Source organism: Ictalurus furcatus, chromosome 5 (assembly GCF_023375685.1).
Source record: "Ictalurus furcatus strain D&B chromosome 5, Billie_1.0, whole genome shotgun sequence".
Lineage (NCBI taxonomy): Eukaryota > Metazoa > Chordata > Actinopteri > Siluriformes > Ictaluridae > Ictalurus > Ictalurus furcatus.
The window spans coordinates 1734469-1752835 of record NC_071259.1 but is presented as its reverse complement, the minus strand read 5'-3'; the positions used below and the strand labels follow the sequence as shown (position 1 = coordinate 1752835).

General features: G+C 45.3%; 2 protein-coding genes across 4 annotated transcripts; both read left to right on the top strand.

The window, feature by feature from the left end:
* Positions 1 to 334: 334 nt before the first annotated feature.
* On the top strand, positions 335 to 10131 carry LOC128607341 (uncharacterized). 2 transcript variants are annotated; one of them, XM_053624087.1, is made up of 5 exons: positions 335 to 449; positions 1769 to 2047; positions 2494 to 2751; positions 4425 to 4539; positions 6346 to 10131. In XM_053624087.1, the coding sequence occupies exons 2-5, from the start codon at positions 1798 to 1800 to the stop codon at positions 7259 to 7261; spliced, it is 1539 nt and encodes a 512-aa protein (XP_053480062.1). In that variant the 5' UTR covers positions 335 to 449; positions 1769 to 1797; the 3' UTR covers positions 7262 to 10131. The 2 variants fall into 2 exon arrangements, 1 of the variants encoding a protein (XP_053480062.1); XR_008385850.1 differs by lacking the exons at positions 335 to 449; positions 1769 to 2047 and adding exons at positions 3722 to 4253; positions 4635 to 6152 and having other exon boundaries at positions 2612 to 2751; positions 6346 to 6484.
* A 1107-nt stretch (positions 10132 to 11238) lies between these two features.
* arpc5la (actin related protein 2/3 complex, subunit 5-like, a) lies at positions 11239 to 18301 on the top strand. Of its 2 annotated transcripts, XM_053624089.1 has the most exons (6): positions 11239 to 11619; positions 13599 to 13670; positions 15861 to 16037; positions 16791 to 17327; positions 17388 to 17417; positions 17482 to 18301. In XM_053624089.1, exons 1-4 carry the CDS (start codon positions 11479 to 11481, stop codon positions 16851 to 16853), a joined length of 453 nt encoding a protein of 150 aa, XP_053480064.1. In that variant the 5' UTR covers positions 11239 to 11478; the 3' UTR covers positions 16854 to 17327; positions 17388 to 17417; positions 17482 to 18301. The 2 variants fall into 2 exon arrangements, with proteins under 2 accessions (XP_053480064.1, XP_053480063.1); XM_053624088.1 differs by having other exon boundaries at positions 16791 to 17417.
* The last annotated feature ends 66 nt before the right edge of the window (positions 18302 to 18367 follow it).

Below are 18367 nucleotides of genomic sequence, written 5' to 3'. Positions count from 1 at the left end.
AGTAAATGACAAACACATGCACACACACACACACACACACACACACACACACACACACACACAAACTCATATAGAGACAAAAATACATCTCTGAACACACACACACACACACACACACACACACACACACACACACACACAAGTATCAGACTCACTGTGTTTGTGTAACCACTGACTACAGCAGAACTCAATCACCTACACACACACACACACACACACACACTCAAATGTCATATAGAGACAAAAATACATCTCTGAATACACACACACACACACACACACACACACATACACACACACGTATCAGACTCACTGTGTTTGTGTAACCACTGACTACAGCAGAACTCAATCACCTACAAACACTGGGCTTTAAACTTGCTGTTACCACGGCAACAAGGGCGACGGACTAAACCATTAACACGACACACACACTCCTGAACCCGCTGCAGGTAAAAACATGTTCATATCGTATGCGAGTGATAATCAGTTGTGTGCTATATTGTGATTATTATGTTGTGAATGAATTTTCCGTACAAATTTTATTCATGCAATAAAAAGAAAATGAAAATAAAGAAAATAAAGATGGCAAGAAGTTCTGCTATAGTGGAAGAGCAGAGGTCACATGATCACATGATTTTATCTAAGCTTAACTCTAATTTAACGCAAAAATTGACGCTTTTCAATTCCGGGTGTGAAAAAAAAAGCGTTTTTAGTGATGATAAGAGACATTTTGAGGTTTAGCCGTGTTAAAGTGGACTAAAACGAAACACCTCAAACACTCAGGATGGATTTATTCACGTATCGAATCTTCTTCTATCGAATCGCCTCGTTCTCGTGTGTGTGTGTGTGTATTACGCTATGAATGCCGTACACGTGAGCTCACGTGTCGTTTAGATTTTAAGGATCGTCGCTAATCCTCAGCCGAGTTTCTCCAGTAAAGCAGCAGATACGATCAAGCCAAACCACAATCACGTCCAGATCCCAGCGATAAATTACAGTAACTGCAAATGAACACACTCCATTTCTGTAGAGAACAGACGTGAAGTTCAGGACTGGCCTCCCTCCAGACGTACACATTCTCTCAGAGGTGATGCGTTTCCTTTGTCGCTGGTGCGTCGTGGGTGGTTTTCAAGTTCCGAGAATTTAAAGAACATTCTTGTGGAGGATTCTGGAGAACCGGAGAACACACGGGGAACCGAGCTGCGTCCTTCCCAGCCGAACATCCATGTGTCCTATTACGGTGCTAGGGATTAGGAATTCCTAACGTGGGTCCTACAAACAGTCGACGTCGGCGTCTTATTGCACGTTCTGAGTACGTCTCAACGTACAACATTTCTTAGTCACGGGAACGTCATGGGAACGTGGAAGATGAATAAATAATCGAGACAAATCGAGAAAAAGATCGAGAACAACTCTGAAATTGTTCTTTGCGTGCAAACAGTTGGTCATAGATCAACATTTCAGCTCATTTGCCAGCAGGAAGCACGTTCGATTTCCGGACATGCAGAGGAAAATAAATCTTGTTAGCATAGCGTGATGAGCTAATGAATATCTGATGGCGTAGCATTCCATCCAGCCTTTTCATCACTCTGTGCTAACACTCACTGTACTGCGCTGACATGCCGGGGATGGACCCTAGGATATTTTTCGGTCAGTAATATGAAACAGCATGTAGACTTCTGCACACTGCACATCAACCCTTCCTCTGGAGTGACAGATACTTCCTCTCTCTCTCGCTCTCTCTCTCTCACTCTCTCTCTCTCTTTAGTTTGAGATCTTCTTCTACGCCCTTGAGCCATGCGAAATCCGAGTCACGGCGTTCCCTGCGATCGGAGCTGTACCTCCATGTTATGGTCCTTCTCTGTAAGTCAGGGTCTTCACCTTCACCTCCACGCTTCAGACCAGGCGAGAGGCTCGAGTCCTAAAGCGCTGAGGAAATATGACTTCAGATTGCTGGCTCCTCACACTGTCGGCACTTTTCACCGAAGACGCCATGCGGGGTCGGGAATGGCGTCGTCGGTTACTCGGACGAACGGGTCGCTCATGGGTAAGAACACCGGCATCTACAGGAAATGTTCTGATGGTGTCATCTAGTCTTATAGACTTATACTGCTTTTCAGTGTGGACAGTATGGTACAGTAACGTAACAAATCCCTGATCCTATACATTGTTTTCATTGCTGAGGGAAATTTCAGGGAAATCATCAATCAAGTCACAGAGCCGCCATTTTGAAAAACGTTATCGGGCAGTACAGCACTCTCCTATGGAGCTGCTACCACAACTACCGTTATCATGTCCAAGACTAGCTGAGACCTTCTCAGAAACGCTCTTGAGAATAATCTTAATCTTTGACTTAAGTGTAAAAACAACAAAATTGTAGTGAAAAGTAGCGAGTACAATGACGTCAACCCAAAATGGCCGCCCTCAAGATTCTGTCCGACCTTTTTGTAAATGATATGATAACACCAACCGCTCCCTTATCTTCTGCACAAGCATGTGGAAAGCGGTGCGTTCTGTCCCTGAGACCCGAGCGCTGCGGCAATAAATCCGAAAACGAGAAATCCGACGAGGCCGGAGAGAGCGAGAGGGGAGCGAGCACCGCTAACACCATCCCGGACGAACACGGGAAAACGGGAGAGGAGAAAAAGAGAGCACGGAGCGGTGTAGTGAGGACGAGAGCGATGGTGACGTCGGACACCCGACCCTCCACTGCTCCGGCGGGACGGAGTGACGTTAATCCGCTCTCACCAGGTATTTCTGGTACTTCATGCTCACTAATTACCAGCCATGTGTCTTACTGCTCCGGTCCAGCTCGTTTTGTTCGACGTGTTCGCAGCGGGGTTATCCTGCTTCAGGAGATCAGCAAGCGATAAAACTAAGACAGTGATAAGTGACACCACTACCGTGTTTTTACCCACGAGTCATGTTTTAAACACTTAAACACTTAGGGCAAAGGGCAAAATGAACAAAACATGACCTCTGGAATATTAAAGCATGTTCTTCTCACGTCCATTAACGAAACTGAATCAAGCACACGTGCGTTAAGTAAAGTAACCCCCCCCCGCCCCCCGCCACTTGTGCAATCCTAATGTTTGTTTCCAAAGTAAACAAGTCCGCCATTTGAGACGGGACCGAATTTTCCCATCTGACAGCCACCCCAATAAACAGCCCCTTAAAATGAACACTCGCATGCCGTCAATCATCGGGTATTTACCCCTGAACGGTCCTGTCTGGAAGTAACAAGTCAGCACGGTTAACGAGACATTAGCTGTTAGCTCAGGGGTCGTACAGGCTTCCCCTGATCCCCTTCCTCCAGTTACTTCCTCCTCTGGACGGTGACGCTTGGTGCGATGATAAAGCGATCATTTGAAGTGGTCATATCTCTAACATCATTCCCTACCGCTAAAAAACAACGAGATGAGTTGCTCCAAATACGCTACAGGACTTTAAAACACTTTAAAGCTTGGTTTTAAAGAGGTGAAAATCAGAGGGGGCGGAGCTCATTTTAGATCCATTAGAAAACCTTTTAGCAAACTAAATACATCAAATGAATTAGTCCATGATGCGGTACACTGAAAACGATTATACTGACGATAACGACAAAGCAGCGTCACGGAATCTTCCGGTAATGCAGCTCGGCCACTGCAGAGAGTCGAGTACCTTTCACAGGGGGCCATTTCTTCCTAACTTTTTTTTTTTTTTAATCTATTTCTCTTTTTAGTCGTCGTAATTCACGGATTTGTTTCGGATCACGTTCTTTAACGAGGTCGGGAAGATGTCAGCAACACACCGACGATTACGCGATCTGAAGCCAATCCCGGACGTAATTTCGCACTGAATCCAGGAGCGAACGCGGGATGTGCAGCTGGATAAACAGCGCCAGCATGTGCATTTCTACTTCCTGTCTTTTAAGCGTCAGACTAAAGGCTTCAATTGTTAGGAAGTTGAGGATGAGGATGAGGATGAGTATAGCATACGTATACAGCTCAGTGCATTATTATTATTATTATTATTATTATTATTATTATTATTTATTTATTTATTTTTAATTAATTCTCACTATAGGAAGTTGCACTTGTTGCTCGTTATCACAGCTGTGACCTTTATAGCTGCTGATCCACCCTCTAGAAGATGCACAGGCTTCAGGATCGTTATCACCGACCTGAGGAACCTTTTCAAGTGCTGATGTCAGATCAAAGACGTATGGGATCAAAGCGCGGCGGCAGGGAGTTCAGACTGAGGAATAAATAATCGTAAATTATTACATCAATCATCGACGGAGAAGTCTAGAAATACGATTATTAATCAGAAGCTCCTAAATGACACTGATGAAATGTTTAAAGCTTTTAACTCAGAGACAACGTATACTATGTACGCGTGTGTGTGTGTGTGTGTGTGTGTGTGTGTGTGTGGAGGAACTCCAGGTTACAGGATGGTGTGGAGAACCTGTGAAAATGGACACCATGACACGCTGGATCGCACCTCGACTGCAAATCCTGTTCTTCACCTCTATCTGCCCAGCTCCCACGCTGACTCCAGGTTATTACTCATGTTTACACCACAGCGCTGTTGTGGAGTTCTGGATTCTGATTGGACAGAGGTGTCAATTCGTTGTTTTGTTTTTTTATTTGCAGAAAATCTGCTGTAATCGGAATTAAAGTAAAAATCGCAAGCTCCTCCGAATGTTACGGAGTTTGCTCGATTTTGCGCTCATTCCTGCGATGTTGCAAACTCCTGGAGGAACCGATTCACACACAGAACGCGTGTTTGGCGCCTTTTTCTTTTTGCTACTTTCGGAGTCGGAAATATCGTGATTACGAAGTTCAACGCCGACGACTCGGAGCGTTTTCCACCAATCTCGCGTCGGGGGCGTGTCAACACCGGACAGTCCGATTTGAAAGTTATATAACTGATCGACTCAGGCGGTAATATCTACGCGGTCATCTCGCATGTTAAAAAAGGTTTTCTCGTCCCGTGCGTTTTTTTTTTCTGACCAAAAACCACTCGTACGTACAAACGTCGGAGCGCTTCGATAGCGCCAGCGTGCGCATTACCACTTCCTGTCCCGTGCCTTTTTCCGAGGAGAAGTTTGTCGAGAGTTGTTTATCGCTTTGACGAGCGTTTAAACTGTTAAACGGAGACAGGAGAGCCGGATTTGGGGAAGAATCTTTCTATACGGATATCGTCGCGAGGGACGGACAATAAAGGGTTTTTATTTTTTTTCACTTTCACATCCAGAAACGGTTATAAATAACTCGAGACGAAAGACGTAGGAAGAATAAAATTCGCTGGCAGTCTGGTTAACAGGCTCGTGTCTCCAGGCGACGTGACAACATTAGCGGAGAATGAAAACAGGTTGAAACGTAGCGAGGTGGTGTTTGTTCGAGCGTGCCGATGAGAACCTTGTGGCCTCCGAATTTTTCAGGAGTGAATTGTTTAGCATTTATCCGTCAGTATCACGCGTTAAATCCACCCCGATTCCAGACAAACCACTGCGGGATTTCTCAGAGCCGGGGTTCATACCTAATGACCGTTACGAAGCAGCTGGTGTATTTATCTTTGGGGTGGGGGGGGAAACAAATGGCATTGTGGGAACTCCCTCCGTGCTGCAGTGGGGATATCCGGTGACATCTCAACTCGTCGTCCACCCGAAATCCCTCCAGCTCAGAGCAGGACATCCAGCTGGCCTGGAAATCATGTTAGCGCCGACACGACTACATCACCCCGGAGGCCATAACGTCAACGTGGCCATGTCGGTGCTAGAGTTGCAGCTTTTATTACAGGTAAAATAGTCAGGAATTTGGATAGAAGCGAGTGTTTCAGGTTGCGCAGGGGTACACGTCCGAGCTGCGATGTACAGTTAGTGTCATCTGTCTTAATCAAATACGCAACAATGGTAATAAATCACAATATTTTATGGTACGATGTGATAGTGGATGGCCAAGATGGCCGCCCTCATGGCATTTCGCTACACTGTGAAGTTTTCTTCGTGACGCTAATAAACGCGTCTCGGCTTAACGCCTCTGAACTTTCGGTCCGTCCGCAGCTGTGATGCAGCGTTTGGTCACGGAGTCGATATTCTGCAGTCGTGTACTCAGTAGGGATCTGCAGTTTTTTTGTAAATAACTCCAGGCTCCACACGCGAGGCTCTGGTGAGGACGAGACTTTTCATACGTTCACTTTGTGATACATTTATAGAATCCGTGTATACGTTTATAAAGTACATTTCTAGAACACACACACACAGTGGAGGACTATTTGGAAAGAGGGATGTTGTGAATAAGAGTGTAAAGCCTTAAAATGACTGCAACGCAGCGATCGATTATAGATCTTATTTCCCAACAGGAAAGAAGCGGACGACGTGTTGGACGCCGCTGGAACGGAGCGAAAAATCGGGGAGAATCAAATTCAACAACGTCCTGATGTGTGGAATGACGATGACAATGGAAACCGTGACGTTACAGGAGGAAACGGAGCGCCTGACGTCGTAGAAGACGTCGTTACGACGGAGACAGGAAGTGAGCGAAAGCATGAGACGGAAGAAGACGACGATAATGGCGAAAGGCGACGAGGCAGCCAGAACGAGCTTGTTGAGAAAGAACAGCACGAACGACATGGTGTAAGAGAGAACGGTTACGACATCGCTGAGGAACCGAGCGAGGAACGTAGCGCTGTAGGAGAAGAGGGACTTCCTGGAAAGTCAGGTGACGCACCTCGACTCACGGCAGAAGCGCGTCAGTACGTTTTCGAGGAAAGGCAGAACGCACCAGCGACGAAGCTCAAATCTGGAGCTGCTCATGTCAGAAACTCAGAAAGCAAAAGCACGAGGAGGCTGACTCTCCCGGCGCCGGCTTTATCGTTCCCCGGTACACTCGCACGCACACGCTCTTTGCCCTTGCCGTGTGTCCTGCCGTCGTTTTACGGCTCCTCGTTTGGCCGTCGTGCCCGAACGCCTCGCACGCCCGAATGCCACCGGGCCAACGTACAGCCCACCGGAGTCAGCTTTGACAAAAGAGCCGTAAAACCTGCGCCAGAAAGACCCCCGAGCTTGGACAGGAGAGGAAGTCGGCACATCTTGAAAACGGATCCCAGAGGAACAACCGGGCTCTGCCCTAAAATAATGAGCTCTGAGTGCTGGGGGTGTCTGTCTCGTAAAACCAAAACCACCAAGACGTTCGTGTGGGGGCCTCGGGGGCCTCAGGAGACCAAGAGTGTGTGTGAGCTACACACTCGAACCAACAGGTGGAGGGGTTTGGACTGACGCAGAGGTTTGAGTGAACACGGACCAACAATATGCCGTATTCTCTGGACTACGATTTCTTTTTAAAGTAGCTCACGGAAGAGCTCTAAGCAGCCACGTATCGTATTTTTCCCCCCACCTTTTCTTGCTTTCTTAATTACATAACGACTTCATTTTCTCCTGATCTCCACAGAACAAACAGCTGTTTTATCACGACATCGTTTCTCCAGGAACAACCTCCCGAACCTTGTGAATAGGACCGGGGTTACATGCACGTCGGCCATTTTGTTACGTGGAGATCACGAGAAAACGAGAAACAATAACGCGTGGCGTCTTAGGGCTTCCGTGACATACAAACAAACCTGCGCTACCGGTCAAAAGTTTAGACACTCATATTTCATACTCACATTTTATCGCACATTTTCGAATAATAATAAAAGTCATCAAAACTCTGGAGTAACACAAACGGAACGACGGGAATTATATTGTGATTTAAAAAAAAAATCCAGAATAAATCTAAATAATTTAATATTTTAGCATCTTCAAAGTCGACGCTCTTTTCGTTGAGAATTTCCAGAAATGTATTCTCGGCGTTTTCTCAATCGATGTCTTGAGGAATTTCCCTGAGATGCTTTTTAAACCGTATTACAGGAGTTCACACCGACGCCGGACTCTGATCTCCTGCTCTTCCGAATATTTCTCTCCGAGTCGTCCGTTTAAAACAATGTTTCCTTGTAAATAAAATGAATGAAAGAAACGAAAACGTCGGCACGATGATATTTCCGTCTACGACACCGATTTCGCGCGTTTCCTCACACGCACCTTCAGATCAAAAGCTTTTTAAGATCGTGAGAAACGTCTCAATCGAGCGTCCACAAACTTTTGACCGGCAGTGTACGTGCTCAAGCACTTTTTGTGTCATCCTGACTGTCGTGTTCTCGTTTATTAACGTTTACGGTAGCTGTGCTAATTCAGAATCGACGCTAGTTCGTTAAATTAATTATCATTAATTATTCGTCATGCCTTAACATTAATAATGAATAAATGCAGGGTTGCCAGGGTGACGATTTATCATTTTATCATTCGTTTTTGGGGTTGATTGAAAATTACAAAAATTCTTTTAGCATGTTTTGGGCTTTTAAAAGCGAATAATTGCAACTAAATGGAATCAAACATAGGGTGCGACAAACAAAGTGAAAGTGTAAGTGCAAAGAGACAGCGTGTCGACGACGTACAGAAGCGTTTCTGTGCCAAAGATTAGGAAAGGGAAAGGACGATTTTATCGGGGCGGATGATATCATCCGCACTAGCCGATGATAAATATTCGTATTGCAGATACTTGTTGGTTGATTTCAGGTCTTTTGTGTGGTGTATGTAGCTCTAGTTGTAGGTTAGGGGTGGAAGACCTGGCAACCCTTTACAGGATGGTATTATATTGGTATAAATTGATTTGTAGTGAGCATGTTATACGCTAAATGTCAATATTAACACTGAAAATCCCACCAGCTGAACTTCGCGTCGTAGGAAGCTGCAGCGAGCTACGACGAGGAAGTTCCACAGGAAGTAAAATGGGATGTAGGGATTCTGAGGGAGTCGATTTCCCTAAAATGAACATCAACAACAACACTAACATTATCATTCAGTTTCTACTGTATGCTGTTTTACGAAGTATGAAGATTGATGTCAAATAAGTCGATATTTCTGTTTGTTTTCTACACAATAAAAGGCAAGAAAATAGAATGAATAAGAATAAGAATATAAAATTGCCTGGAGATGTGTGGAATGTGCGAAACTCACGGATATAGAGGGCGCACGTCTCGAGAGAACTGTAAAAGAGGACGAAAGACGAACTCGTGTTCGCGTTAACGACCTAAATGCCTTCTAGTTCGTTTTAAAAGTTAGCTGCTTGGTGAGTGGAGGTATAAATCAACAAGTGGAGACTGTGTGCACGGACGCTATAATAAACAGATTCGGAGTTAAGAGATGGAATGATTCCATAACTCCATATGCAGGCAGAGAGAGAGAGAGAGAGAGAGAGAGAGAGAGAGAACTTGGGATAGAGACAGAATGTCAGAGAAAGAAAGGGACAGTGTGATGGAGACAGAGGAAGCAAAGGAACAGGAACACAGAGAGAGAGAGACAGAGAGAGAGAGACAGAGACAGAGAGAGAGAGAGAGAGAGAGAGAGAGAAAGGAAGGAATGAGGAATAAATATCATACACTGAGTGCCAAGAAAGACATGAACATAAATAAACAGATTATTAAAAGACCCTGCAGTTTGGTGTAAATGTCCTGAAGTCCCTTCTCACACTCGGGCTAAATATTTACCCTCCTCCTGCAAGGGCAGAAAGCCACACACACACACACACACACACACACACACACACACACACACACACACACTGCTGGTTTACATTATCAGTCCAGATGTGATCTAAGCTCATGAGCACATATGTGTAAGAGGGTATACAGTACAAGTAGCAGGCAATCATGGTGCACAGATGTTCTGCAAATTGTCCAGATGCTGCTTTGTTTCTCGGGGAGCGAAACAAAAGCGAGATGGCATGGAACCAAAAAAACAAAAACAAAACACAATCAAAAGTCTTGGCGTGACATGGAAAAGAGAGAAAGTGCTCACTGATGTGGTGAGAGTCACAAATCACACCAAAAGAATCAAATGCGAAGACGATTCACCGATTCACTGAATCTCTGGGGATCTACAGTGGGGAGGAAATACAGTTCATCGTGTTGTTCCTTTCTTCTTTACTTTATCAACAAATAGTACAATATTGTATGAAGAAATGGTGGAGTTGATGAGTTGCAGCTAGAAGAAAAGATGAAAGATCTCTGCTGGCACCTACAGGCCGAAGACTTCCTGTGCTCACATGCTGGGCATTATTGAGGCATAACTGTAAAATAATAATAATAATAATAATAATAATAATAATAATAACAACAACAATAATAAACTCTCTAAAAAGAACAGAACTAATTTTACACATCCCAAAGCCTGCATTTAATTCTTTTATATATTTGTTCATTTATATGTTAGCACAAATTTAACACACATTTAACACACATTTAACACACATTTAACACAACTTTAACACACATTTAACACACATTTAACACACATTTAACACAACTTTAACACACATTTAACACACATTTAACACAACTTTAACACACATTTAACACACATTTAACACAACTTTAACACACATTTAACACACATTTAACACAAATTTAACACACATTTAACACACTTGCTCACAGCATCATTTCTTACAATTGAGTTGAAACAAACAAAGAATTATTTTACAGTTAATGTGTAGCTTTAATTCATTATAAATACAGTTTTAATGCAATGTTTTAGATATTTATTTTTTTTACTTGCATTTTTTTTTGCATACGATTTATTTATTTTTGTTGAATAATAACTGAATTATTTGTTTTGTTTTCAGTGTGTACATTTTTTTTTTTTACATGTATTTTTGTTTGGCTTTTGTTGAGCAATTTTAATATTATTAATGTTTAGATGAAGACTAGTTAATATTTATTTGTTTATTTATTTAAACAGTCTCCCCCCCCCCCCGTGTTTAAACAGTTTATTTATTTATTTCAGTTTTGTCCTTTTCAGCAATTCTATCTAATGTATTTGTTTGTTTGTTTGTTTGTGTTTCTATATTTGTACTTTTTAAATGCGCTTTTTGTTTGACCTTTGTTCAGCAATTCTGTCATTAATGTTTAAAGTAATTCTTTATTTGTACTTTTGAATGTTATTTTACGTTTGTACTGAAATTCTGTTATTATTATCATCGCTTAAATTAAGACTATTTATTTATTTATTTATTTATTGTACTTTTTAAAAATACATTTATAAAAAAATATTTATATATATATTTAAATTATATTGATAATATGTTGTTTATATTATTTGCGTTGTAATGATTTTAAAGCGTCGCCTCACAGGAACCGGAAACAGCCGCGTCTCCGCGTCAACAATCAGATGCACTTCCGGTTCCGCTCTGGCAGCGGGCGCTGTGTGGAGATGCTCGGGTTAGTAGCTGAGAGGTAACGTTAACCGGTGCGCACCTGACCGAGCAGCGGGAGCGCGAGACAGACAGACACTGCGACACGTGCGACACTCGGCACAGCACGCGCGAGTGGAACCGACACCCGAGAGAGTGAGTGAGAGAGAGCGCGCGCGCGCCTGCCTCGAGCCGCTCGCTGGTCGTCATGGCGAAGAACACGCTGTGGTCGCGGTTCCGGGGCGTGGACATCGACCAGTACGATGAGAACCGGTTCGTGGACGAGAACGAGGAGGCCGCGGAGCAGCAGGGACCCGACGGAGCCGAGGTGGACGCGCTCATCAGGCAATATCCTCCACGCGCACACCGACTTTTAATCATGCGCAAGCGCACACATGCACGAGCTGTGTGTGAGAGCGCGCGCGCGCGTGTTTTTATTTACTCGTTTATTTATGCGTGGTAACAAATATGTGAGGGTTTGCTTCTTTACCTTTTGCTAATGTTGCTAACAAGTAATGGAAGTCTATCGTGTCCAGGTTAGCATTTCCCAATAACACCACGTCCCGAGGTCTTTTATTCCTTTCATCCAACAGCAGTCCGACGTTTACGTGTGTGTGTGTGTGTGTGTGTGTTTATCAATTAACGACAAACACGTCCCACTTTACTTTTATCCGTTTGTAGTTACTTTTAATGTTGCACGAAAGGAGCTAGTTCCTGTTCTCGCTTACCTTATAACACCTGCAAACCGTCCTTTCATCTCTCTCTCCTTTTCTTTCCCTCTCTCTCCTTTTCTTTCTCTCTCTTTTTTTTCTTTCAAAGCGCTGAAACTGGAGACTCCTTCCATAAATGTTACGTAAACAACATCTTACAGATAAAAAAAAAAAAAGAGTAGAGATTTGTTTTTAAATGTTTTTGAAATGTCTAAGGGATGAGAGTGACCAGAAAACGAAACCGGCCTCATAGGCGTTAGATGCAGGTTACCATGGCGACCCTGCTGTTAATTATGGAAATTGAGTGGTGTGTGTGTGTGTGTGTGTGTATGGGGATGTAATCAGTTATGGTGATATAGCTATATTTATTTTTGGATTATTAACACTCAGCACTGGGATGGCTGTGTGTGTGTGTGTGACACCACGTCCCCCGAGGTTCTTGTTTCGAGTGTAAATACCTGCTGCAGGTGTGTTAGGAGCGGAAATGTGGTGCGTCCGGGTGCGTGCCCATGAGGACCGGTTTGTCATATTAACCTAAAACAAACAACAAAAAATGTGTGGCATGTGTTTCTGTGTGTGTGTGTGTGTGTGTGTGTGTGTGTGTGTGTGAAACCTCAGAGTCTCGACATGGCTTTGATGTCATGACTTCCTCTGGAGCGCTTTCCTGAAAAACCCTTTTGTTTGTTTATGTAAACACGCCGCTGTAGAATGCAAACGCACGAGTCAGTAGTTCAGGTAGAACAAGCTCGTACGTTTCCTCAAACGGCGTTCCTGACGTTTCTCTCCTCCGACGTCATCACGCGGCTCCGCGCTCCGTCCGGAACTGGTGGAGTTTCAGCTGGGGGTTTATTTATTTATTTATTTATTTATTTTAACAGAGTAACCACGACGCGTGAACTCGTCTGTCCTGGCTGGAACGATGCGCTGGCACTGAAGACTCCTTCCGTGAATTTGATGTAAACGTCTCTTATGTAAATTAACGCATCACAGCGTCAAGCGACCGTTTAAAGACACGCACACGGCGGCGGTAAAAATGTACACCGTATACAGTCCCTCCAGGATTTCAGGACTTTTCGATCGCAGCAAACTCCGCGCTATCCGGAGGAGCTCGCGATTTTTCACAATCTCCGCAGATTTGCGTCGGGACGCGTCACGTGACGACGTGGCCACGCGCGTTCAGCCGAAGCCGTCTTCGGTTGACGAGTACAGCTAACGCTGCGGAAGAATCTCGTGCGATTGCGATTACGTCAGTTCTGGTAATTTTGCGCAGAAACACTCTTTGGTTTATTTTCAGATGAATCTTCCGTTGTTACAACGTGATTAACAGTCAGTTATACGAATTATTACGCAGAAATGTGACGAGATAACGACTTGTCTACGTTCTGCTGCCGAGCGTTTCCGCTCTGCGGCGTCGCGGCGATCAGGTGGTACAAGTCACAGCTCTCGGAAAATTCCTAGTTTACGCGCCGTAACGAGGAGTTCTGCGTGGACGTGAACGCCGGAAACTCGTAGGTCCGCTCACGTAATCACGACACGGCGCAGACGCGGCTATCGGGCGCCGTTTGGTGTCGTCACGGTCACGAACAGGTCTGCTTTCCTTAACCGACAGTAATGCACAGGAGACATGATGACGGCGTTCCACGTGGCTCTGAAGAACCCGCCCATCAACTCCAAAAACCCAGCCGTGAAGGTAACGGGCTCACGCTGTCCTTCATCCTTTTCTCCTTCCTCCTTTTCTTTCTTTTTTTTCTTTCACAGTAAAGAACGTCCATTTCCCGTCACAGGAACATCTTCAGAAACTTTAAGTGAATTTAGTTTGATCTTAAAGAACAGCGGTTCTCCGGGAACCTTTTTAGCTCCAGAGTCGAATGACTTCGGAAGTGCGGAACTCGGAATTACGTCGTCTTCAGTGACGTGAGGTGGAGGCTGCGTTCTGTTTGTTTTTTCCTAGTCGGAGATTGGAAATTACGAGTTACGGATTTTAGTCGAACGTAGCGTTTGAACGATTGTGGGCGGAGCTTGCCTTGTTAAACATTACCGATTGGTCCAACTCGAGCGTTCGTCTGAAAACGCAGCGTTTTTAGAAACCTTTAACCTGTCTCTCCTTTTCCTGAGACTGACTGACCCACACAGAGGCCACGCCTCCTTTTCCTGAGACTGACTGACCCACACAGAGGCCACGCCTCCTTTTCCTGAGACTGACTGACCCTCACAGAGGCCACGCCTCCTTTTCCTGAGACTGACTGACCCACACAGAGGCCACGCCTCCTTTTCCTGAGACTGACTGACCCACACAGAGGCCACGCCTCCTTTTCCTGAGACTGACTGGCCCACACAGAGGCCACGCCTCCTTTTCCTGAGACTGACTGGCCCACACAGAGGCCACGCCTCCTTTTCCTGAGACTGACTGGCCCACACAGAGGCCACGCCTCCTTTTCCTGAGACTGACTGGCCTACACAGAGGCCACGCCTCCTTTTCCTGAGACTGACTGACCTCACAGAGGCCACGCCTCCTTTTCCTGAGACTGACTGACCCTCAGAGGCCACGCCTCCTTTTCCTGAGACTGACTGACCCACACAGAGGCCACGCCTCCTTTTCCTGAGACTGACTGACCCAGAGGCCACGCCTCATTTTCCTGAGACTGACTGACCCACACAGAGGCCACGCCTCCTTTTCCTGAGACTGACTGGCCTACACAGAGGCCACGCCTCCTTTTCCTGAGACTGACTGACCTCACAGAGGCCACGCCTCCTTTTCCTGAGACTGACTGACCCTCAGAGGCCACGCCTCCTTTTCCTGAGACTGACTGACCCACACAGAGGCCACGCCTCCTTTTCCTGAGACTGACTGACCCACACAGAGGCCACGCCTCCTTTTCCTGAGACTGACTGACCCACTCTGAGGCCACGCCTCCTTTTCCTGAGACTGACTGACCCACTCTGAGGCCACGCCTCTCTCGTTTAGCCACAAAGTGCTTGGATAATCGTTACAGCATCCAATGCAACACTAAAGACGTATTTAAAAACGAACGCAAATATTATGTAAAGCATTGCATGGAGTTGTTCGGATCCAACTCGAACTGAATTTCATCCTCCAGATGGGAATAAAAACAGCACATGATAAACGTCCTGGCTGATAATAAAAGCGATGATGTTTTTATTTGGAATTAGCGCTGCGGTTTTAGGAGCATGTCTGTGGTTTTCGTATAAAGCGGTTTGTTCTGGACATGTGCGAGCGATCCGTTATATAGAACACGCTCTGATGTTTTTAACGCGCCTGTTAATTCGGGTCAGGGGTTTTCTTTTTTTATTTGCGCTCTAATATAAACTCTGGTTCTTTCAGAACGCAGAAGGAGGACAGCTGTCGTACTTATCCGGGACAGATTTCAAGCAGAGACGCTTTTGTCCTTTTATTAATAGTCGTCGTTCAGTCGGTTAATTCTGTTCAGCGCTCGAGAGCGAGCAGCGCTAAAGCAGGGTGATCATGTAGCAGCACAATATCGTTAAAATAATAATAATAATCCACATACTATATAAGACCAGGACCGCGCAAAAATACATTAGAATAAATATACAAAAAAACTGTACGGGGTTTGGGTTAGCAGCGAACTCAACCACACATTACTTCTTATTCACTATAAGTTCAGCTCTCTCTCTCTGTCTCTCTCTCTGTGTATCTGTCTCTCTCTTTCTCTCTGTGTGTCTCTCTCAATCCCTGTGTCTCTCTATCTGTGTCTCTCTCTCTCTCTCTCTCTGTGTCTCTCTCTCTCTCTCTCTCTGTGTCTGTCTCTCTCACTCACTCTCTGTGTGTGTCTCTCTCTGTCTCTCACTCTCTCTCTCTGTGTGTGTATGTCTCTCTCTCTCTCTCTCTCTCTCTCAGGAGCGTGCCCAGGCCGTGGTGCTGCGTGTTCTCACCTCCTTTAAGAGCAGCGACATCGAGACGGCCGTGAAGTCTCTGGATAAGAACGGCGTGGATCTGCTGATGAAGTACATCTACAGAGGGTTCGAGAAGCCTTCAGATAACAGCAGCGCCATCCTGCTGCAGTGGCACGAGAAGGTGAGAGAGAGTCGGTACCAATGCACACACAAAGGCCACACCTCCTTTTCCTGAGACTCTCACACAGAGGCCACACCTCCTTTTCCTGAGACTCTCACACAGAGGCCACACCTCCTTTTCCTGAGACTCTCACACAGAGGCCACACCTCCTTTTCCTGAGACTCTCACACAGAGGCCACACCTCCTTTTCCTGAGACTCTCACACAGAGGCCACACCTCCTTTTCCTGAGACTCTCACACAGAGGCCACACCTCCTTTTCCTGAGACTCTCACACAGAGGCCACACCTCCTTTTCCTGAGACTCTCACACAGAGGCCACACCTCCTTTTCCTGAGACTCTCACACAGAGGCCACACCTCCTTTTCCTGAGACTCTCACACAGAGGCCACACCTCCTTTTCCTGAGACTCTCACACAGAGGCCACACCTCTTTTTCCCGAGACTGACACACACAGAGGCCACGCCTCCTTTTCCTGAGACTGACTGACCCACACAGAGGCCACGCCTTCTTCACTGCGACTGATACAAATAGGCCATGATTCCTTTACTGGGACATAGACGAAACTCCGCCTCCTTCACTGGAACTGACAGAGGCCACGCCTCCTTCACTGAGACTTAATTGAAACTGTCAATTAATGAGGAACTGTTTGTTGAATTATAAAATTTTCCTGTTCTCTTTAAATATTATTGCTAATGTCTTTAATAAATTTGCCATGAATTAATTATATATTCTCTCTCTCTCTCTCTCTCTCAGGCGTTTGCTGTTGGAGGTTTGGGTTCCATCATACGAGTCCTGACGGCACGGAAATCGGTGTGAAAAAAATACATTTAAAGAAAATCCAGAGCCACGGGATCGATCTCTTTTCTTTTTTTTCCCCCGCCCTTTCTCTTAAATATGGACAGTTCACATTAATCCACATCACAGTCAGGAGTGCTCTCTCTCACACACACACACACACACACACACACACACACACACACACACACACACACACACACTCTCATACACTACACCCAACAGAGTATGTTATTTAATTCTGACCGGACGAGTGTGTTGTATTTATTGTATGTTAATGAATCACGTTAATATTTTATCGCCTGGAGTCTAAGAGGGAAGAGGATAAGGACTCCAGGCCATCTAAACTCGGATCGATTTTGGCCAGCGCTCTCGGATACGCACTTCTCATCTCTTCAGATTTTTCTTTTTTGTACAGAAAGATGATTAATATATAGCGTGGGGATTAATTTACAGCGTGGAGGTCGCGGGGGGATTAATATATATAGCGTGGAGGTCGCGTGGGGATTAATTTACAGCGTGGAGGTCGCGTGGGGATTAATTTACAGCGTGGAGGTCGCGGGGGGATTAATTTACAGCGTGGAGGTCACGGGGGGATTAATTTACAGCGTGGAGGTCGCGGGGGGATTAATATATATATAGCGTGGAGGTCGCGGGGGGATTAATATATATAGCGTGGAGGGTGCGTGGGGGGGATTAATATATAGCGTGGAGGTCACGCATGTCCCAATTATGTCACGAGCCATAAGCGTCACAGAGTCAAAAAGGGACGGGGCTTAAATTTACTTTGCTAATCGTGTTAAGACGTACGTGTAGCTACTTCATACAACGTAGCTAATGCTAAGGTTAAACCTTTCTGCGATAGCTAACTGATTATAATCCTACATCAGACAACGAAACAAACAAGAACAAATCCAGCTCGTTGCTATATAACGATGTTATATAAAGTTTGCGATTGGTTGATCTCTGCCCCGCCCTTTCGGCGTCGCCTGACGCTGGGGACATCCGAGGCCGCGAGCGCGCGTGTATGTGTGGGGGGTGGTGTGTGTGTGTGTGTGTATGGGGGGTGGTCATATGTGAAGTGCCTGGTGCAATAAAGATCACAAATCTGTTTTGCGTCTCTGTGTGTTTGCTGATCGAAGCCTAAACACGTCTGGAGTTCAGGCCTCGCTCTGGATCGCTTTGTCGGTTCCTCAGCTGTTTCCTGTTTTGTCGCATTCTTACCGTCGCACACAGATGGGAGGTGTAAATTAGACGCTCGCTGAGCACGTGGCTCGTATACCACTCAAGTCTAGAGTATTGAGATATTCCGAGATATTATCTTATCACATTCAAAAAAAAAAAAACAATACTTACAAACTGACTGCGTCACAGATCAGTTGATGTCAGTTGTTAAAACTGTAAAAACTTCCAGACCTTTTTTCCCCTCGTTCGGTTTTTCATAAAGGGCCTGGAAGTGCCATATTGCTATTCCTACATACACGTTTATACATCATCGTGAAGATCGAAATCTAAACCCGAGCTACAATAACGAA